This window comes from Odontesthes bonariensis, chromosome 2 (assembly GCF_027942865.1).
Source record: "Odontesthes bonariensis isolate fOdoBon6 chromosome 2, fOdoBon6.hap1, whole genome shotgun sequence".
In the NCBI taxonomy this organism is placed as follows: domain Eukaryota; kingdom Metazoa; phylum Chordata; class Actinopteri; order Atheriniformes; family Atherinopsidae; genus Odontesthes; species Odontesthes bonariensis.
The window spans coordinates 9,635,590-9,658,544 of record NC_134507.1 but is presented as its reverse complement, the minus strand read 5'-3'; the positions used below and the strand labels follow the sequence as shown (position 1 = coordinate 9,658,544).

General features: G+C 41.1%; 2 protein-coding genes across 3 annotated transcripts in view; both read left to right on the top strand.

Moving 5' to 3' along the window:
- Positions 1-1,660: 1,660 nt before the first annotated feature.
- On the top strand, positions 1,661-7,654 carry tsnax (translin-associated factor X). The gene is made up of 6 exons (XM_075476285.1): positions 1,661-1,983; positions 2,693-2,782; positions 2,895-3,009; positions 3,224-3,354; positions 6,327-6,448; positions 7,020-7,654. The coding sequence occupies exons 1-6, from the start codon at positions 1,968-1,970 to the stop codon at positions 7,395-7,397; spliced, it is 852 nt and encodes a 283-aa protein (XP_075332400.1). The 5' UTR covers positions 1,661-1,967; the 3' UTR covers positions 7,398-7,654.
- Positions 7,655-12,672: 5,018 nt separating this feature from the next.
- disc1 (DISC1 scaffold protein) overlaps positions 12,673-22,955 on the top strand; it is a 45,213-nt gene continuing 34,930 nt past the window's right edge. For both annotated transcript variants that reach the window (XR_012770492.1, XM_075476272.1), the window contains exons 1-4: positions 12,673-13,338; positions 18,219-19,153; positions 19,968-20,037; positions 22,445-22,601. Coding sequence is in view for 1 of the 2 variants with exons in the window: in XM_075476272.1 (XP_075332387.1) it covers positions 13,269-13,338; positions 18,219-19,153; positions 19,968-20,037; positions 22,445-22,601 (1,232 nt within the window). In the remaining variant the exon portion in view is untranslated. The remainder of the gene's footprint in view (positions 13,339-18,218; positions 19,154-19,967; positions 20,038-22,444; positions 22,602-22,955) is intronic.

The window sequence follows — 22,955 nt, the reverse complement described above, 5'->3', positions numbered from 1 at the left end:
CAACTCCTCTGGTCCATCATCTAATTACTTTATTCTCGACAGGCAAAATATATATATTTTTTCTTATGCAAAATATAAATATTTTTTCTTATGCCTGGCCCTAATACTCTTCCGTACCTCAGTGACTCTTCGCTATGAACATTGTTTGCTTGCGTATCGACACATTTTAGCACTGTTGCTACATCTTTGTGTTATACTTCACATTTTTAAAAATTATCCTTCGTTGTTACAGGCTCATTGTGCAGCAGCATAATATGAAAGTTAACCTAACTATACCTAAATGTATTTTTCATAATTTCCTTTTGGGATATCTCATATATTTTTTTCTCAATTTCATCACGCAGCTATACTTAAATGTTAAAAAACGGATTGCTTAATTCACACCAGCTTTTAAAAGCTATTGATAATGAAATTACTTTCTTTCTTTTTTTCTTTCTTTTTTAAGTAAACACACTGACTTTCTGTCTCTGCCACCCAATAAAGGTTGCAAAGCTGAAGCCTATCTTTAAGTTTTTGTACATTTAAGATAGATAGATAGATAGATAGATAGATAGATAGATAGATAGATAGATAGATAGATAGATAGATAGATAGATACTTTATTCATCCCAATTTGGGAAATTGTTTTGTTGCAGCAGCATACAGTAAAAGCTATGAAAACAATTAAAGTAAAAACAAGCAAATAGAATAGAATAAATATAAAATAAAATAACAGGAACTGCATAGTTGTGTGCAGGAGCGCAGCAGCTTGTTACAGTTTTGAGCTTCATTTCTAAACTAATGCGCCAGATTATGAGAGGCATTACAGTGCTATAGCTGTAACTATCATTGTATAACAGAGGATTCTGAACACTAATCAGATAGAGATACACACTGTGGTCCATCTCGGTGCCATGTGTTGAAATTCCATTGATACCACAAAATAATGATTCGCACTAAGAGCTTGGAGCCCATTTAATGTGTGTAGGGTTTATAAAGATAATCATTGCTGAATGTTCGGGCTTATATCAACAAGAGAGACATATAGCTAGTGTATTAAAAATATTAGAGTTCCACGATGCGTGAATATATTAGGAAGGCAGGCACGATTTAACGCGTGTTGCTGAAGTTTGTCACACGCACAAATGCACCAGCGTTGCAAATATCTTAGTGAGTTGTTGTGCAGGGTCAAGGCTTAAGATCCTATTGGCACCACTCGCGCAGCACGTACACAGCATAGAAAATAGAGGGAGGGGCCGCGGTGGGAAAGATCAGGGTACTAAAGTGTAATTCATTTAAGTGACCGAGATAAGTAATGTCAACAGAATCAAAAAAAAATCTGGATAACACATACTTTAACACAATCTAGCTGCAGGGTTTTGGCTAAGGTCAATCACATGTGCAAAAAAAACAACAACAACAAAAAACTGTTTGGATCATAGTGTGCGAAGCGTGTATGTAATGAAATGATAGTAAACAATTGCATGTGGTCATAGAAAACAGTCAGAATTATTTGCAAATGTTATTGAAAATCAAATTAGAAAATATATGTTCTCAGCATGCTGGGAAGACACCTTTTTGGGAAAAAACATCAACAAACAAACAGAAAAAAACCCCACCTTCCATCGTGGCACTACATCTCCCGTGATGCACCTCGCAGCATTTCCTGCTACGCGTGTAAATAGCGCAAAAGCCCCGCGATGAACGAGGTCCGCATGAGTGCCTGCTATTAAAAAAAAACAAGTTCATTTCTTATGCAGTAAAGGATATACCCTCTTTAGTAAACACGTTCACCAGCGCGTAGAGACATTAATGCTCTGAATGAGTAGAGCTGTTTTATCGTATATTCTTGACAACAATCTAGTCGTGAAATAAATACCCTGCCTTGTTGCTTCAGAGCTCGGACGTCGGGGGCTAAAACAGTTCAGATAAGACCACCGCAACAGTGTTTAAGATCTATTAAACGCATAAACTGCAGCGTTGAAGGAATGGATAAGCGAGAAGGTCAGTCCAATATTTCACAAATGAATTCAGTCGCGCATTTTCAGTCGAGTTGTATGCGATACCCTGTTAGCTATGTGGTTAACTTAAGCTAACGATACTTATCTGAAACAAACATTTCGAGCGAGTTTAATTAAACTGCTGGGAGTAAAATGTTTAAACTGCCAATGGTTCCTACTGGAACAGTGTCTGGTGTGCCTTTTTACCTCATCTTATAGCCAAAAACCACTCGCTATTTTACTATCACTGAAGAACACACATGCAGTCAGTTCATTGTGTTTCTTATTATAAACGACCAATAGGGTTGAATTTTCTTGATTAAAACTGACTATACTTGTTGACTAAACTGTACTGAACTCTTGGTTTAGAGTTAGAACTCTGCCACTGCTTGTTTGGACCATATATTTCTTTGCATGCATTGTTATTCCATTGACATGAATATAATGTAATAGTATAATATGCAAGTACACCTACTCAAAGAGCATTAGCCTTTTTGTTTTCTTGGGAATGTGCAAAAATGAAATTGTCTGCATTGATTAAATTAATTCAAATGAATTCAGAATCCACCTGGCACATCCAGAAATTTAGCTGCAGCGTCCCTTTATTTTTCACATTGAGCTCAAAGAAAATAAATGGCAGCAGCCCAAGGCTTTTATGATTGAACTCATACTACAGCATCACTTGGCTGGCACTTTTTGCATTTTTGTATCAGGTGAGCGATGTTCACGGAAAAATGCCGCTGCAGCACAGGAGCGTGACGCCAGTGCCAACCCTTCCTCACCTGTCGTCGCTGCCTTCAGAGGTAACTGCGTCCTCAGCATTGCACTGACTGCACTCTTCGGCAGTGCTGTTGATGGTTTTTCTTTCTTCCCTTCTGTTTGAACTAATTCAAAACTGTCTTTGTGTCTTTGAAGTTTTCCAGCAGGAGCTCGACACCAAACATGACAAATATGAGCGTCTTGTTAAGCTCAGCAGAGACATCACTATCGAAAGCAAGAGGACCATTTTTCTTTTGCACAGAGTGACCAAGTAGGTTTTCATTTCAGCAGAGATTTCAGTATAGAAAATATAGATCAATGTTTTGTGAGTTGCCTGCTTCAGAGTATAAAGAAAATAACGGGAATGATAAATGTCTTGTCAGAAAAGGCAATTTTGTCTCGCCTGTAGATACAATAAACTATACTGTTCCTGCTCTAATTCCCAGTTAAAGTTATTCTAATATCTATTCTCTTTGGGTATGAAGTGTACCGGATATAGAGGGTGTTCTGAATGAGGCCGAAATTAAACTGGACGGAGTCAGGCAGAAGATCGGTCAGGTGGCTGAAGAGCTGAGAGGAGAGGACATTTTTCAGTTTCACAGAGCTTTCACTCCAGGTGAGTTGTCATACAACTTGTGGGAATGCCTTCGTAAACTTCATCCAGCTGCTTTATTATCTTCTGATGACAGTGGGTGCAAAGATGTTTGAGTCTAAAGTTGCCAGAAACATAACCATAGAAACCACAAAGATACTGGCCATTAAAGAACTGTGACTCACAAAAAGGGAAGAGCACATGTCAGGTATAGAAGAGAGGCAAATGCATCAAACGCTTGTATTAAAGCCACACGGTTAGCTGCACAGACAGATTTAGTATAAGTGTAGTTAAAGCGATACCCCGGAGTAGATTCAACCTGGGGTCATTTGAACCGTGATATCCAGCCAAGTAGCCCACCCGCAGTTTTTTCGATATTGGCTGAACATCAGCTGAGTTACTGAGTTATCCCGAATAGCTTCGTACAAGGGTTAATGGATCCTGGCAGTATCTCCAAAATTACCACACTAAAATCACATGCCATGACACCAAACTTCTACAGTAGTACAAATATGGTCTGTACTCACAAAACAATGCATTTGGAAGTTTGAAAATAGTCCAGGAGTTTATTATTATCAACACAAGCCTGATAGCTTCTCTGTTGCTAAAGCTGCGTCGACGTCACTTCTGGGAGCTGGGAGCTTCAAAGTAAGATGAGGGTTGATCTACTACTGTAGACAACAAAGCAAGGCTGCTCAATTTCTCCATTGATAAAATAATTTCACAACTCTACAACATAAAAATTCATAAAAAAACATGTAGAATATAGCATATACTTTGTTGTCTATGCGCTAAACGAACGCTAAAGTTTGTTTATTTATACTCGGTTGCATTTGGTCCTCCATAGTTGCGCTTGAAGTCGCTGATAGTGTGAGAGCGTGACCTTGATGCAGGCCTGGATATGATAGACACACCCCTCTGATAACGTTGTTTTCTGACTAGCACCAGTTTTTGTGAGCGTAGCCATAATGTCTGCAGAGTTTAGAGAAAAACTGTTGTGGGAGTGAGGGTGAGCTGTTATCTAGCAGCTGGGGAAGTCATTTTTAGATTGCGGTCACGCAGGAATCACTGCTGCATCCTTCACGACGTGACCAGTGGCAGTTTCCACCAATTAGGGGTTTCATTTTCTTCCTCTTTTTTTTCCTTTTTTTTTTTACCTTATTAGATTGCGACTGTGCTCACTGCATTTGTTCCCCTCCAGGAGTCTCCAGGCATGTGTAATTGTCCAGTTTTTTTTTTTTTTTAATATTTATGGACCATCAAAGATATTGCGGGCTAAATCTGAACACAACTGCCACTGATAACACGGCAATGTGGCACTCTGATAAGCTCTTTAGCTTGACGGCAGCAATGAGGCGGTTAAAACAGAAATGTGCTTTTCCCATGATTCGCCTGCAACTCAGTGAACCGCTCTGTGGTCAAACATTAAGCACAATTAACATTTAAATCCTCAGTATTCTCAGTACATGAATGCGTTACATATTTTTTCCCCCCTCAAACATCCAGTTTTAATGCAGTATTCCAAACTGTTTTTAGGAGATCTGCTCTGGTCAGGCCTCACACACACACTCAGCTCTCAACTTTTCCAATCGCCGTGCCAGTAAAATCTCTCCTGTTTCCAGTTGTGTTTTTTCCCCCTCGTCATTGTTTGAACATTATGTCCAGCAATTCTTTTCTAGGTTTCACTGACCAAAGGTAGCTGCTGCTTCAGAGTAAATAACACGAACAGCTCCTGGCAGTAAGCTCAGGAACTGAACTCTGCCTTCCTCAAAGCTTGTGTAACCTTTTCATGTCATATCCGGTCCACCTCATATTGTGTCGTGTCCTCTTCAGGTCAGAGGCACAGATGTGAACAACTGGCATTGTTTAGATGCCTAGTGGCATTTTTTCGGGAAAATGGAGGCTGGGCCTACGATATATACTTGTTTGGTGGTATGCTGCACTACGACTGGATTTAGTAGGTGTAATTAACTTGTGATTTAAATCTATGGGAGCTATTCTGATTTGAGCCGTCAAAAATTTTCTCCACTTGGGTATAAAATGAACGCCTGCACATGCTTTGCTCAGAGTAACACAGGTGTTGTACGTTACATGTGCACACGTTGTGGCATATTATCAGTGGGTCCATATAAAGCTCCTGGCTCTTGTTCACATGTTTGCTAGTTTCCGTGTATGTGTGCCTTTTGATCTCCTTGTGCACACGTGCAGAGTACCTCCCACTATAGATGCTGTTATCCTGTTGATGTTTGAACGTGTTTTCTGGGCTGACTCCAAATGCAACATGTAGACATCACTGATTCCTGCAGCTGTCCGAGGGGCAGGACCTAATCTCGCCATTAGAAGCTGGGTGAGAAAATGGATGATGAGGGCCTTTATTAATCCATAATGAGCAAACCCTTCAAGTTGACAGACGAGAGATCCTTGAGATGATCTGAGCAACTCGAGCAGCTGTGATCTTGAAGCTCTGGTCCCCCTCCTCCAACTCCTCTTGAGTGCAGATCAGCTGATTGCTGCAATAGCTTTGGCCCATGTAAATGCTAATAGGAGCATCAGAGCGACGTAGAGATGAAGCACATCCTCCCGACTCGCTCCACTACAGGGACATAGTTGACCCTTTGAAGTTGAACTGCAGCTCCAAAGGTAAACTGCAGACACAAAGTCTTCCGTCCTGTGATTATTTGATTGTTGTTTACTCAGGAGCTGAAAACAAATGAGGGGTCATCTCAGCCACAGAGACAGGAAACAGGTTTTATATGAATGATTATCTTCATCTGTCATCTATTGTGTACAAATAGCAGGTAGTGGTTATACATCTGCTGTGCCCCTTTGATACGCGCTTGACCTTATTTTTAGTAATTGCAGCCTTTTTTTTTTTTTGTGTAAATTGCAAACAAATGCAGCGTCTGCATCAGTTTCAGAAGCTCAGCCAATGAAGTAACTGCATCTACTTTCTGGTGTGTGGCTGCGATTCATTACAGTGGAATTTTATGCTTTAGGGATTCAGGAATATGTGGAGGCCGTCTCTTTCCTGCATTATATCCGTCATCGCAGCCTTATCAGCCTGGAGGAGATCAATGCCAGACTGGTGTACACGACAGCAGAGAAGGCGGATCCCAAGGTACGTTTGATCATGACCTCATGCTTAAACTGCTCGTCATCATATGCCGGCCTTAGTCAAATTCACAGCCATGGGCCACACTGAGAAGATTGAGGGGTTCTTTTTATTTTGTTTTTTTTTTGCTTCTTAAAAGACTGATTTAAGAAGAACAGTTCTGACGTTTAAAGAAACATCTTATTTTCTTTCTTGCTGTCAGTTAGGTTGATACCTCCCTCATGTCTGTTTGCTTAAATAACAGGATGTGTAGCTTGGCATTGCATATAATCCAGCCCTGCACGAATTGTCCGTTATTTTCTTTAAAATCCGTGATAATTGTTCACAAAGGTCACGTTGGATTTTGCTGTGTCATTCATGAGCTTCTTGCCTTGATAGCATTGTATCCACCCTGCTTGCTACTTTCAAAGTTTATAGGTGATACAGACTAAGTTCTTCTCCAAACAAATGGACGCACAGCACATCTTTTGACAGTTGTCATCATCGTGGATGTTGTGTTTAGTACCTGCGTACTAAGAAAGTACTAAAAAGCGATTTGTGTTCTTTGAAATTCTTTCTCGTCACGCTTTCACCTCAGGGTTCAGCCGAAGCCCCGCCCATAGGAGCTCAAGTTCTGACCTTCCAGGTGACGCCGTCCGACTACCTGCTCGGTGTGGCTGATCTGACGGGAGAGCTGATGCGAATGTGCATCAGCAGCGTGGGCAACGGCGACATCGACACACCCTTCCAGCTGAGCCAGTTCCTGCGGCAGATCCACGACGGTTTCTCCTACATAGGGAACACGGGCCCGTACGAGGTGTCCAAGAAGCTGCACACGCTGCGTCAGAGCCTGGGCAAAGTGGAGGATGCCTGCTACGCGCTGCAGGTCCGCGGCTCAGAGATCCCAAAGCACATGCTGGCTGACGTGTTCTGCAGTAGGACCACACTCATCGACCCGGAGGAGGGGGCGGTTTAATCCTACGCTGCAGCCTCAGCAGCGCTCTTCATGTTCTGAGTGCCGTCATTATCTGTTTTAGTGTTGTTCCTCTGTGATGTTTGCATTTTTACTGGAATTTGAAATATGTTTTGCGACATGTTATTTTTTGACTTTTGATTTTTTTTTCCCCTTAATTTACAGTAAGAGCAGTGTTACAATAGACAATGGTTGTTCTTCTTTGATAAGGATCTGATGACTTCAGTTGTTTTGCATGAATAAAAGCCCCGTGCCAAATATGCCATGCTCTCCCAGTCTTTAAGCTGCTTTGATAGTGTGTGTTTATTTTATTTTCTCTCTGCCCTCCCCTCGCTCTATCACGCACAGATAATCTAAGGTGGAACCATTGGCTGCCTGCTCTCACCACATTCTGTGTGGAGGAGGAACATGCAACTTTTGTACACTGGCAGCCAAACACACACACACGCACACAACCCCTTTGCCTTCTCATAGTGCCCTCTTAACACTCCTCACCCAAGTGCAATGACGTAAATTCAATGGAAGGCTCTGAGCATGCGGAGGTATATTCCTGGCAGAGAACTGATATCCTCCCGCTGTTTCCTCCTCACCTGATGGTGTTTATTATCGCTGTCCAGATGGATGTTCGAGGGGGTGAAAAACAGTCTTGTGTTTGTGCACGAGCAGAAGTAATAATGGTTTTTAACTAATCCGTCGTGGATGCTTTTCATGTTGTGTTTTGGGAAATTAAACCCAAAAGGAAGCGTGGCTTTATGAATGAGATTATTCAAACTTGTCCTCCTTGACAGCTACTTAGCTTGCAGCAATATAATTTCTTTTTAAATCGTCCTATCATAAAGACTGCTTTGTGACAAATATAAGCCATTCGTTGTATGTTTGGTGTGTAGTAATTTGTATCATCAATGCACACTGTAGCATCACTGTTTTGTTCTGGATAAAGAGGACCTTAGTGAACCAGGCTGCAAATGAGATTTAAAGGGGAACTCCGGGGCATTTGAAGCGCGTTTCCATTGCTAGAGGTTGTCAAATACTGATAGTATGACACAGAGAGGTGCAAATCTGCGCTCCCTGTGTGGAGATCGCGCTGTTCGCACAGCCTGTCATGCGAGGCTAATACGTGGTGGCTAAGGGGCAACTGCTAACCCTTCCACGTAAAACAACAACTTGCACACAGCAGAAACGTCACACCACTTTATAAACCATCCGACAAAGTCACAAGCCTTACCATCAAAACCATATGCATGGTTCTCACATTACTGGCATGGGGACGTTACAAAACAACTTTATAAACAGCATGTAACTCACCGGCTGGTTGTAGGCTCCCGCATGTGAAAGCCCAAAAGAGTCGATGGACGATAATCCCATATACAAAACAATTATTTTCTCTAGAAAAACTGCGTTCAAGTATTTAAAACATTACAACAATACATGCCCAGTAATATTGTTGTAATGTTTTAAATACTTGAACGCAGTTTTTCTAGAGAAGATTAATTGTTTTGTATATGGGATTATCGTCCATCGACTCTTGGGCTTTCACATGCGCGAGCGTACAACCAGCCGGTGAGTTACATGCTGTTTATAAAGTTGTTTTGTAACGTCCCCATGCCAGTAATGTGAGAACCATGCATATGGTTTTGATGGTAAGGCTTGTGACTTTATTGTCGGATGGTTTATAAAGTGGTGAGACGTTTCTGCAGTGTGCAAGTTGTTGTTTTACGTGGAAGGGTTAGCACTTGCCCCTTAGCCACCACGTATTAGCCTCGCATGACACGCTGTGCGAACAGCGCGATCTCCACACAGGGAGCGCAGATTTGCACCTGTCTGTGTCCTACTGTCAGTATTTGACAACCTCTAGCAATGGAAACGCGCTTCAAATGCCCTGGAGTTCCCCTTTAAGTCTGCTCCCTGCTGCTCACTTTTAGCACTACATTTTGACACTTTGACAAGCCTTCCACTAGAGAAGTCATGTACACCCATCAGCCATAACTTTCTAACCGCTTGCACGAAGTTGAGTAGGTCATCTTCACTCTGACAAAAGAGCTCTGAGCAGTCAGGGTGTGGACAATGGTCAGTAGAGCTGGGTATCGATTCAAATTTCAAGAATCGATTCGATTCCGATTTTCAAGTTTCAGAATCGATTTTTTTCGATTCGATCCGATTCGATCCGATTCGATCCGATTTCGATCTGATTTCCGATTCGATCCGAGGGTTGGTGCTATTAAAAACGTGTTATTAAAAACCTATCAAAGCTGTTTCTTTCATTTCATCACTGTGTAGAGAAGCAAGCAACATATTAAAATTATTATTATATCGATATAAAACAGCAAATCATAAAAGTATTGGTAGTTACTGATGGCTGGAAGACTGGTGAAAAGGTTAAGGGTCAATCTACCTTCAAGAAAGATAATCCAGGACAATAAACAGAGGACATAACTGAGGTGTCTATATCTGCAACAGTGGACTCCTACTGGGACACTAACCAGTGCATTATTATTATGATTGAAAATAATTAAGAATTCACCCAAAAGCTGTTGCTACCAAAAGCATTTTTATTTTAAAAGTGCATTGCTCACACTTAATAAACTGAGAAGTACTGAAACTGAAAGTATAAAATGTAAACGGTGTGTATTTTTCTTTAAAGTGCAAACATAAGAACAGAAAATGTTAAACTTAAACTGTAAAAAACACTGAATGGTGTCTTCTATGAGCATGTTCAAATCTTTTCTAAAACCACACTAAAGATTTGTTTTCAAAAATATGCAGCAGCACACTAAGTGTTCAGGGGTATTCACTGGTATTTCATAACGTAGCATTTTTAAAAATATAAATTTTTTAAAATATTGTAGACTACTAGTGCACTTTTCCTTAAACATTTTAAGAGAAAATTAACAGAACATTTTAAACTGTAAAAACACTGGGTAAACTTTTATAAAAGTTCACTGGCGGAAATTAAGGGAAGTTTCTTTTTTTACAAAAAAATCGATCGTTGGACGGACGAATCGATAATCAGATTATCATAGGCGAATCGATTCAGAATCGGAAAATCGATTTTTTTCAACACAGCCCTAATGGTCAGTGCGTGAGCCGCTCTGTCTCTTTTCTTGCTTTTTGTAAATTAATTTGATATGACACGGTGTACTTTTAGAAACATTGAAAAATCTACAAATGTCACTGAACGTCACTTAAAAGCAGTGATCAGAATAATGGGAAAGTTTATTGGACTAAGCAAACTGAATGTGTACACGTGTGTGTCCTTTCCTGCATAATATGAAGAGCAAGTGTTGCCCCTGATAACTTGCTGAAGCTTTGAAGGCATTTAAGGTGAGCTCTAAAAGTGACTGAAGGTAAAGAGCGAGTGGAAGCAGACCTGGAGATTAAATCTGTGTGAAGCCTGACATCTGCTGGGGAGAGCAGGATGCGCGTTCAGCATGTCACAAACTGAGCCCAAAATCATTCATGCCCTAGATTTTGATCTGCAGTGAAGCTGTTATATTTGACCAGTGTGTTCTTCCCAAAGCATGTAATAAATTAATAACTGAATGAATAAGGCAAATGGTAAGACACTGCCATGAGACATAACTGAAAAAATCAAATAAAATCTGTATTCTGGTTATTTTGACAGTACTTTTTTCAGTGCCCTGAGGTTGAAAAGCCTACAATGAGTCTCAGTTTCCTCCTCAGATCCTGGACGGTATGTACTATATACATTCATCTGTGTATAATTCAGTTTGTTGTTAAAAGGCTCAGGATTGCCTAAATCCTGACGTTTCTGTGGACTCGCTGGTGTTTTCCTTGAAAATAATAGTGAAAAATAGATCAGGCTCATCCAAGACAAATGCACGTAAAATCGTCTTTATTTATAGATTAAAGACATCAATAATGGTGTGCAATTTTTTTCCAAAACATTTCTAACACAATCTGTTACTGTGATTCGTCACCTGTTTTAACTGTAACCCAACAACAGGCGATGTGTACATTGGGCTCCGGATGGATTCTAATGAAGCCTTCTCTCCTACACAAATGCATTCATTTGAGCTGGTTTGCTGTTCACATTGAGACATGTCACAGTGTAGAAAGTAAAAAACAAAAAAACATACGGCTGCTGGAACTGCTAAGTCCCATTATTGGCATTTTCTATGGAAGCAGATAAAGAGGCTGGGCCAAACCTAATGATTAGGATGTATTTGGATGTATATGTATGAAGGATTTCTCATTTTATGAACTCATTTTCTTGTCAGTTCTGTCGTTCTGTTGTTGGAGTTGAAGTTCTAAACCCCTTCGCCACCTTTACCAACTGGTAAATATTGGTAAATACCAAATTGACTTATAGATAGATAGATAGATAGATAGATAGATAGATAGATAGATAGATAGATAGATAGATAGATAGATAGATAGATAGATACTTTATTCATCCTAATTTGGGAAATTATTGTGTTACAGTATAGAAGATATGTAAACAATTAAAGGAAACACAAGCAAATAGAATAGAATAAAAATAGAGAATAAACATCAGCTATAAACAAATCTACAGTATAGAATAAATGGGTAGTATTTTCTTTTTAGAGGCTTTTCCTGGTAGTCAAACACTCCGAGTCTCTGTCCACTCACAGGCAGTTTGCTGATTTGTCTGTCTAGATTCATCAAGTGCATCAAACCTTTAAATAGTGGGCAGGTGATTCTCATTCTGCATTCTATTCAATATAGCCCATATTTTCCATCCATGATAGGATAGCCTGTACTCTGCTACACTTTGTTGTCTACTCAAGTGAGCTTTTTTTTTTTTTTTTTTTGTTCATCTTTAGGAGTCCTGTCCATTAGCCAGCCAGGCTGAATGAAAGGAGCCATTGGGAGTGTGGGAAGGAGGATGAAAAGACTCTGCTCTTTGTGGGGACTGAAGCTCTATTCCTCCCGTGGATTCTCCTTAGTGCAGAAACAATGGAACATTAACATGTGCGTGGAAGACTGACGTTAAAAAAACATCTATTTAATATACTTTCATAGCTAATCTTGAAGTTACAGCACTATAAATGATTTGGTTCACAAACTAATTTGCGCATGTGAACCGTTATAGGCTACTATTTATGGGATAAAGCGGATCTTCGCCTGTTTCTTTTGCCCATTTAATAGCATATTAATAAATAATAAATAAAGTGTGAATACTTTTTTAGTCGCTGCCTCGTTTAATCCGGGCATATGTCCGCTGCAGCGTTCATACTGTAGCCTGCCTGCTGTGGTTACGAGGCGCTCTGAGGAGTCTGGAGTCAAATTCCTCAACGCGTAGGAGCTCCTCACGTTGGTCCAACACGACGCGTGACGCACGGGCGCAGCAGCTAACGGATTATCGATCAGTTATCTATGTGTCGAGAAACAGACTTGTCTCGGTTTCACTCGGACCATAACGCCACACAGCGGGATGTTTTTCTCTGCTTTGCCTTTAAAAAACATGACATGAAGACCGTCTTTTCTCTCCAGACCGCGAATGCGCAACTGGACCCACTTGTTTGCCGCAAAGGGGAAAGAATTTTTTTTAAAAATCTGATGCGATGAACGATCAGTCAGATTCTGGAGCCAGGATATGTTTATTATAAGCAAAGGAGCCCGCGGAAAAGCCGCTTTCATGCGTTACTCAGAAGTAGAGAGAGAGAGAGAGAGAGAGAGAGAGAGAGAGAGAGAGAGAGAGAGAGAGAGAGAGAGAGAGAGAGAGAGAGAGAGAGAGAAAAAATCAGCTTTGGTTCACTTTCCACAGCGGAAATGAGATCAGTCCTTTTGCCTGGCTCCGCTTTTTCTAAAACATGGTCGATGTAACTCCGCAGTGCCGGGATCTGCCGTTCTCCGACTTCTTAATACAAACCGTTTTTTATTAACAGAAAGATGTTTGCTGGACTGATGGGACTCGAATGTCACAAGAACTCACTGCTTTACCGCTGCGAAGTCACTGAAGGTAAATGTACTATTTGATAAAACTGCTGTTCTCACATGAAGTTCAACTGTGATCTGCTGCTGGGACTTGACAGGCTATTCTGAATTCTCATTGGCGGCTTTATATTATTCTGTTATAACAAGATAAGCTTAGACAAATAATGACTTTTTCAGAAAGTGTGGGGAAAATGAAGTTTCAGAGGGGCTCCAGAAGAGTTCTCAGTGAGTATTAGGAGGGTGTTAATGTGGCTAAGTTTTGAAACTGTTCCAGCTCAATGAATAATCTGCTTCTTCGCCAGAGTGAGAGTCACTCACAGTGTTAACTACAGTTGCTGGAAAATGTCCATGAAGGTTCCCAGTCACCCAGGTCACAGAGGCCAAATGCTCCCTACCAGTCAGCCTATAGGAGGAGTGACGAGAGGTGATGAGTTGAAAAATGACTAAATCCTCTTTCTGCGAATATCTGGACAAAGTGGAGATGAGTTATGCTGACATGTTCCTATCTATCTTGCACATCTACTCTCTTGCAGGCTGAAGCCAGCTATGTTCATACAGGATGTCAATAGGCCATGGAAAAACATTCTTCTCCCTCCTTTCTATGAAATCTATCAGAAGTCTGGAGGAGCTTCAGAAATAGTTTGCCCCTATGTTTTGTGATCTAGTTGCTATTTTACTTCAAAATGTTTCCCATTTCTCCCACATTTTTCATTTCTACTTGACGCAGAAATGCAGAAATTTAATGACCTTTTATAAAGAGAAAATGCAGCATCAACTCTATCATACGAAGCTGGTTTATGATCCTCATGTGACCGTGCAGGACATGGAGCAGTTTGTGTATTATACTCTCACAATAGCAGAGCATTTGTTTTCAGATAGATTAATGGATACTCTCGCTTCCTTATTTCTGCTGCCGTGGCTGGTCACAAGTGGCGTGATGTTGCACATCTGCGAGCAGTGCCGCTTCTCAGGAGGTTGCTGACATGCAGATCTGCTTGTGTGTGCCCCCCAGTGCTGATCTTGTTCCTCAAACGTTTGTGTTTTTATGAGATCCTTTGCATTCCTCCACTCTTTGGCTGAAGCACTTGAGCGGCCAGAGGAGGGCCTCTTTAATCTCCATAGGTAAATAATTGTGCCTCTTTTGGGTCTTGCGCTTCATTTTCTCAGTTTATGCTGCTTTACTTCAACACAAGCAACAAGTTACAGTGGGAAGACTTTTTTTTTTTGCTGGTTTGGGATTGTTTCATCCTTTTGCTGAACCGCTTGAGGGTTCCTTCTGCTTATTTGTGTTTTCTGCCGGAATTCCTGGCAAACTGTTTGAGCTCAGAGCCTCACAGGAAGCAGTCAGTGACATACCTCTAAAGGCTGAGATGTAGATGATCCTAACACACACACTATCCCAAATCAGGAGACAGACAGACACACACACACACACATAATCTGACAGACTGAGCCCTTAGGCATTTCCTTCCCCTTTACTGGGAAGAGCCGTCTTTGTGTAATTGGAGTAAGGCGAGGATTTAGTATCACCAACAACAAGTCCCTCTCCTTTCAGTTGCCAGGCTCTGGGACTCCAGAGAGGGTGCTCAATATAATAAACACAACCGCACCAGATGGTGGGCGGTGTGCAGTTGTATTTGGTACCTACAGTGAGGGTTGGGTTTCTTAAATTGGCTATGGAACAGTAGCCACGTCTGCAAAGCAGCGCTAATGGATGGAGCCGTGTGTAACTTGAGCTTTTGTGTGGTGGTCCCAGTGGACAGACATCTCTTATTGAACAGGGTCTTCTGCTCTGCACTTACGCAGCTTAGACACAATAGGAACTCCCCGATGTCACTCTCGCTGTAAATCCTGCTCTCTATGCAGGCTGACATTCCAACTTTCCTTTAAGTGGTGTCTTTTTGTGCCTCCTCCTATTTGGTCACATGGGATAGTTTAGAGTTGACATCACTGGAAGACACAGTGGCTGCTTCGTGGTCATGGTTTGTTTGATGCCCTTCATTCTTGCCACGACACACAGCTGCAGACATCTGATGCACTTCAGCTAAAGACACAAAATTAGGAGCATCAGCACAGACCGCTGTAGTGAAGTATCTCGTTAGTTTTTATTAATAATAATGTGGTTGTGCTGTCAAGAATTTTAAAGTGTCTTATAGGGTTCTACAAAGGCAGTAGTACGACTGATCACTGTTTTCAGCACAAAAGTGTCAGTGTGTCTTTGTGTGTTTTTGGTGTGTGCATGAGTGGGGAGAGAAAATTGAGAGCCAGAAGTGAAAGAGGGGGAAGCAGCTGTACACAAAGAGGCTGTTGATTCCCATCATTTCAGCCTGCCTCCTCCATTGAATCCTACACATTATATGTATTAATCATGTGGCAGTGCAGCAGGTGTCTAGCTCCGAACACAAACTGGCCTTTATCATCATAGCACAAGCCTCTTAAGATAGGCTTAAAGCTGGACAAACTAATCAGGCTACTTTGGGTGTCTGTTTGTGGCAAATCCAATATAATCTTCGCCCAGCTTTGCAATATTATTTAGCTGATAGATAGGCATCTATTTGCCCACAAGTTAACAATGTCAAATTTATAGGGAGGATCCAGTGTTTAGAGGTTCAATCAGCAAAAAAGTTGAAGCCCAATCTCTTTTGTTACGATTCTGCTTTTTTGATTTTTCTCCCTTGAAACTGTTTATGCAGAAAGAAAACATCAAAATAAGTCTTCATGGCATGGCCCCCAAAATCTAATATTGAGACACAGCTGGAGTCTCTTGAGGTCACAGTCATAAGACAGTGTCGTGACCGTGCCCTGTACTGGCAGCTGTGGGTGGGTTTTTTGTGTGATAATAATCAACAATGGCAGCTCCTATTCATTTAGTGGTTCGTTTCATCCAGTCACCTGCTAATTTTTTTGTGAAAGTGGCAGCCTTTTCAAATCGGCTTCGACTGAGGACTTTTTTGATGCGTCTGCAAAACGAACCATCCGGCTTCATCAATTTATCAAATTCTCACTGCGACCCAGAATCCAAAACTTAAAGTGATAGTTCGCCTCTTTTGACATGAAGCTGTACGACATCCCATATTAGCAATATCATTTATGAACATTGACTTACCCCCCCGCTGCGTCCTGTGAGCCGAGTTCCAGCTGAGTTTTGGCGTTGACGAAGGTAGTCCGGCTAGTTGGCTGGGGCTTCTCAAAACAATATGCGTTCAAAAGAGTAATACATTTGCATCACAAAATCGTTGTGCATGAAAAAGTCAGACCTCACATCGCTTGGCGCTATTTTTGCCTCCCTTGCTATCAATGCGTCCAGCCACCTAGCGATAGTCGCACCTGTTACGGTGTTTGCTGCTCGGAAGCAGGGGAGTGCTCGGTCTGCTCTTTGGTCTGCACAGTTTACACAGCACGCAGGGATATCAAGGGAGGCAAAAATAGCGCCAAGCGATGTGAGGTCTGACTTTTTCCTGGAGAACGATTTTGTGATGCAAATGTATTACTCTTTTGAACGCATATCGTTTTGAGAAGCAAGAGGCTTTATTTTTTTAGCCCCAGCCAACTAGCCGGACTACCTTCGTCAATGCCAAAACTCAGCTGGAACTCGGCTCACAGGACGCAGGAGGGGGTAAGTCAATGTTCATAAATGATATTGCTAATATGGGATGTCATACAGCTTCATGTCAAAAGAGGCGAACTATCCCTTTAAGGTGTTGCACCCGTAGTTGGCACTGGAAGAATCAAGCATGTGTTTTTAAAGTAAATTTAGAATAAAAGTTGTGGCCTGGAGTCAAGAATCTGTCATCACTTTGATATACAAAGTACCTACATCTTTCTCCACTGGTTTCTTTTAAAAAGCTGTTTTCTTACCCTTTTTTCTTAATTTTCTTTAAAGATCTGTATTCAAAATCTTGTCTGGGCGGTGTGTTTGTACATTGAAAGAATCTAAATTTGAACAAATTTAAAAGAATAATAATAATAACTTTAATTTATATAGCGCCGTTCAAAGGTTAAATAAACCAAAAAATATCCCAGTTTTGAACATGTATTGTAATATGTCATTGCCCTAAATTGTAAGAAGGTGTGGAAATTCAGGTCCCCTCAGTGCCACAAGTCATCTTCTCAGGGGGACTCGATGGTCGAAGTTTGTCTCTCCCGTGGTGGTCAAGAAAGTAGCAACAGTAGTTGTGTGTTGGGTGTGTTTTCAAGTACTCACTGAGGTCCGCAGATGATAATAGTTCAAATACTTGCAATCTGCTCGATGATTTCGACTTCTGCTGTTATTTCAGCGTCAGGTTTGTGGAAGAAACTCAATTATTTTTCTTTTCTTTCCTCTGAGATATTTGTACTTTTTGTAATAACCCTGGGCTCTTTTGATTTGGCTCTTTAGCTTGATCGATCTGTTAGCATCAGAGTAGTTTTCATCTTGCACATCTTGAACATCAGACTCATTCAGATTCATTTGTCGCCATAGCCCCAGCATGGTTTGAGAAGCAGCTCTCTGAAGCAGTGTGGCTGTGTTTTTATAGATAAACAAACTCAAACGTAGTGTCATGTGGCCACTTTTCCACCGAGGGGTGTGTCTTAACTCAAATGTGACTGTGTGGTTTTGGTATTTCCCAACAGCTGGAGAAGAACTGTGGGAAATGTCACACAGCTGCCCAACTTGTTTTTCATTCAGTTAGCTTGAAGAGTGCTGGGCTTGGACACACTGAAAGTAATTTTGGTCTTGTTATACCACAGTGAATGTAGCAACAACACAGTGTTTTTCATTTTTGTGTAATTAGCACACTTATTGTCACATTTTCCTACCGTAGTCCGCGATTGCATTGTTAATCCTGCCAGCTTGATGAGCTCATACTTTATCTTCCCCATGACCGTGTTTTCCAGCTTAATGGTTAATCTCTGCATCGACAGGTGGCAGAGCATCAGGGGCAGCTGGCAGCTCCGGCCGTAAGAGGCTCCGAAGACCAGGTTACATGAGAGGAGAGCAGTCCAGACTACAGTGCTCTGCTCGTGCTCAGGAAGAGGAGGAGGAGGAGGAAGACGAGAGCACCACTTTTATTAGGAATGGAAAATCTGGACGTCACACTGACATCCCTGAGGCAAGCAGTGTTCCGAGGCTTAGTCTAACTCCTGCTGTCAAAGTGTCCTTAATGAATCAGCAACGCTATGATAGACCAACATGTAGCTCCTTGAAGAGTATGAGCTTTCCCTGCTCTGTTACCCATCTTCATCCCCCTGTGGACTGCAGTCCTCTACAGAGTATATCCAGCCGTGTAGCTGAGTCCTCACAGCCACAGAATGAACTCAGGTTAAGCTCAAGCCCGGCCCTCCAGTCTTCGCCAGAGGACTCTTTTAACTCCAGTTTCAGTTTCATCCAGCAGTCACTTAGCTCCAGTCAGAGGACAAGCACAACCACTACACCAGTACAGGAACCAAAACCACTATATCAAACATCAAAAGCCCCAAACTTGCCTGAAACAAAATCAGACACTTTCTCCATTGAGCACAGTTTTTCAAAGCAGTCAACTCCTGTCCAGTCTCTGGCCGCCACTGCTCCAGGCAGCCGGATACAGAAAGAGGAGTTCTCAGTAGGCGGGAGATTTTGGCGGGAATGTCTGTGGGCTGGCAAGGAAGAAACATCCCACCTGCCCGACTGCGAGTCCCGGACTCTTGACATAGAGGTTACCTCCTCACTGTCGGTGGACTCGGACACGGCCTCCGCCTCCTCTGTCACCTCTGGCTACGAGAGCGCCACACCTGCCTCAGAGCAAGGCTGGGACAACCTGGTGAAGAAGTACGAGGGTGTGCTACAAGACTGCCTCCAAAACAACCGCACTCACACTAAGGTGCGTATTCCTGACGTGGGAATGACATGCAGGGCTGCAATCCCAATCACCTTGTACTGATTTTAAGTCAGTTTCAAGACTAATGTCAGAGAATAAGACCAAAGCACTTTAAGATGTCCTCTTGAAGAGAAATAGGCCTATTTTTTGCCTATATTTTCTGGTTGTTGTTCTAAAATAAGCTGACAAGCTCCTGGCCATAGCTTCCTTTTTGCAATGCAGACAAGAATATTGTTGTAACAACAGGTAAAGGTAATGAGCTTGTTTCTTGAAGAGTGAAACCATCTCTCAAAGACAAAAAGTGAAATACAGAAAGCAGAGTTCAGAGTTTTGACAAGGTGTTTTGACACATGCGGTTCTATAATCTATTAGTTCTATTAGTTACTTATCTTGTCTGCAATGTATACTTCAACATTCAGCTTCTTAAAAACCCTTTGTCGAAAGTAACATGTAACAAGTGAGCTTTACCCTCTCAAGTTGTTTAATTTGAGTAATTCATGCTGGAGGATGTAAAAAGACCTAATTTTTCAACTGACTATACTGATTTGGGCCAAAATATGATTCTATTATGAAAAAATATTCAGTTTTTGCATAATCTTTTCATCTCATCTTATCCCCAATTTTAAAGGAACAAAAACACAGTACTGGTATTATTATACTATATTTATATAGTGTCACACACTTTTCTTAACTTGCTGACCGAGTATCACTTTGAAACGGCGGTCGTTGCACCCACGCTTCTTTTTTTGGTCTGTAGTGACTGTTTAGAGAGCATTACCCTGTGGACTGACTGTTCCGTCTTCTGTCCCCCTCTTAGATTGAGTCCATGATGTTGAAGCTGCAGAGGCTCCAGCAGAAAGCCATTCTGGATGACGACTATGATGCAGGTGAACTTTGAACTGAGCTCTTGCTTTAATAAGTAGCTTTGGTTTGACAAGATGCTGTAGAAGTGAAAGGTTTGATGGGAGGTTACACTTGACTCGCTGGAATTTCTGTCGTGATATTTTGCCATTATTAACTCCCGGTTTATGGCATATTTGCAAAATTATGATGAAAAGGGCAGAGCTGCAGCAGCACAACATCCTTTTTTAAGTCAATTTCAAGGTTTTACTGAGTTGTTAGTATTTGGACATTTATCAGTTGGACTTTTGCTTTTAAGTAGAAAAAGATATGGCAAGTTGCCCTGTGGCCTTTGGTCATTCTGTAACAACTCAACAAAACCTCCCAGTTAATGTCCTGGATTTTTTTTTCTTTAGAAAAAAATTCAAGTAAAAATCCTCTGCTGTGCTCTCTGCAAAATGTCTTAATTGTTGTAGTTCTATCCACCATTATAGTAGGTTGTGGTTTATTTTGCATCTGCCTTGCGTACTGAAATGAGATGAAATATTGAAAATGGAGAAGCTGTTTAAAAAAATCATGGCAGAGCTATTGTAACGTTTTTAAGTTAGCTATATTGCACATATTTAGAAAAGTCATTGTTTTACAGATTTGACCAATGAAATAAGCTTTTTTGAAATAGCAGCCAGTTGCAATATAAATGAACATAGGTTGTAATATGACATTTATATTTTCAATATATTAACAATGAAAAAAATTCCAATACATTGCTTCAAGTAACCTGAAAGAATCCATCTTGTAAGAATATCCAGTCAAAATACTTGTAAATAAATAAATACACATCTTTCAAAGCAAACAATTTCATTTGTCGGCATGGAATCATATTCATTGGTATGAATGTAATCTGTAAATTTTGAGTACAAAAGTTTAACCCAAAATCCAGTAAAAAAAATTGGTGTCGGCTTAAAAAAGAAGATCAAAAAGTGACTGAATGTTGCATTGTGGCCTAATTTAATAAAATCCCAACTTAGAGAGGGCATCAAGTGGTTCGTTATAGAAGATAGAAGATTCCACTTGATTTTTTTTTTACCCCCCTAAGAAAATCAATGGCAAGAACTGGGAGAGTCAGGTGAGTTGACATAGAACTATCCTTTTATTAGATTTCTTACTAATTACCTGTTGATCATTGAGACATTTGATAAAGCATGTGAGAGCCGAAGGCCTCATATTAACAAGAGCTGAACACATGCTTTGCTGTTTACAGAGTGACATATCCTGAACTTACTGCAGAGTTGTGACTGGAATAATTAGAAATTTAGAATGTATGTTAGGCTTCTGATATTTAGCCTTTCTCTCTTCCTTTGGGCATTACATATAGAGTTGGGTTAACTTTTAGCAGAACTCCTCTTATCTTGCATCTCCTGCTGTATGTTTGTAGTTGAAAGTGCTAAACTCAACATGTTTGTCAACCAGTAAACTCATGGGTAAAAGCAACAGTAAACAGAGAAGGAGAATTAAACTTGAAGCTGTCGATGCTTTGTGCACACATTTTCATGTGTCATCGCTCACATTTATCTTGTTTTATTTTAAATATAAAGGCTGCATAGAAAACAAACGCTTTTTGAAGTTTACTTTGAATCTTTGAAGACAAAACTCCTTTCATACAAGACCCACTTTGACCTGAATGTTTTTTTCGGGCTGACCAGAGGAAAGTTTATTTTCTAATCAAGACGGTATTCTGACCCACTTCCTGAACCCTTGTGACAGAAATACTGTAATTACATCAGCTACATCTGTTGTCTGGTGGAGCCGTGTGAGCGCAGGGCTTATTTGGGTCAGTACAACATGCCATGTCAGGTTTTCTGTTTGCCTTTAGATACGGTGCATTGAAAACTTTTCTCTCTTTTTAAACACCGTTAAGTTGATTTACTGTGTGCCTGTATAGATTAAGAACAGTTTTCCGTGAAATGTTGCGCAAGCAGAATTTTCCTGTACAACTTCACCTACTTTCTACTTTGCATAAAGTTCTGTACACAAAAAAAGACTAATCAAAAGACTGATTATTGTTTTCCTGGCCATCATAACCATGATCCTAACTGGAAAGGGTCCATTTCAATCTTTGGCTCAATCTTGTTTATCAAGGGAAAAGAATTGCATGCTTTTTTTTTTCAGATTTCACAGAAATTCTTAAAAACAGGAAACTCTGAGCCGATCTATAGTTACATCAGTGTCCACATCTTTAAGAGCATTCTGCTTGAGGGAAAGTTGAGTAGTTAAATATAGAAAAATGAGTGCATTGTCAAACTGCATAGACTAACACAACTTCCTGCTTGCACGAAACAATGCCTCCATGGAAACTGCAAGTTGCCACACTGACTTGAAACAAGCTGCGGCTGTACAAGTGTGAAGCAGATGTTGCTGCTTGTTATTCAGCATGTTTGCTTGTGTGATTTTCAGCTGAGCGTTTTGGGAAAAAGTTGGAGGAGCTCTGCAAAGAGCGTGGAGCTCTGAAGCTGGGTTTACCGTCCAGACAGCCCAGCGTGGCCTCGTTCCTCGAGAGGCTCAGACGGGTGGTGCACAGCGCCCTCCAGAGGGCAGACTGCAATCAGCCCAGGTCAGTCACACAACACACTGACAATTGTGACCCACTTCATAGCAACTGATGTTAATTGTTTTGAAGTGGACGCAGCCGTTAGCATTGTCGCCTCAGAGTGAGAAGGTCACTCGTTTGAGCCTCTGCTGCAGCCTCTGTGTGGAATTAACATGCTTTTCCTGCGTGGCTTATCTCAGTGTGCTCCAATTTCCCCCCAACAGTCCAAACACATGCATCATGTAAGACTAATTGGTTGTGCTCTAATTTGCCAGTAGGTATGAGTGTGACTGTGCATGGTTGTTTTTTCTGTCTGTGTTCGCCCGGTGATAGACTGGTAACCTGTTCAGGGTGTATCCAGCACCTCCTGGCTTCTGA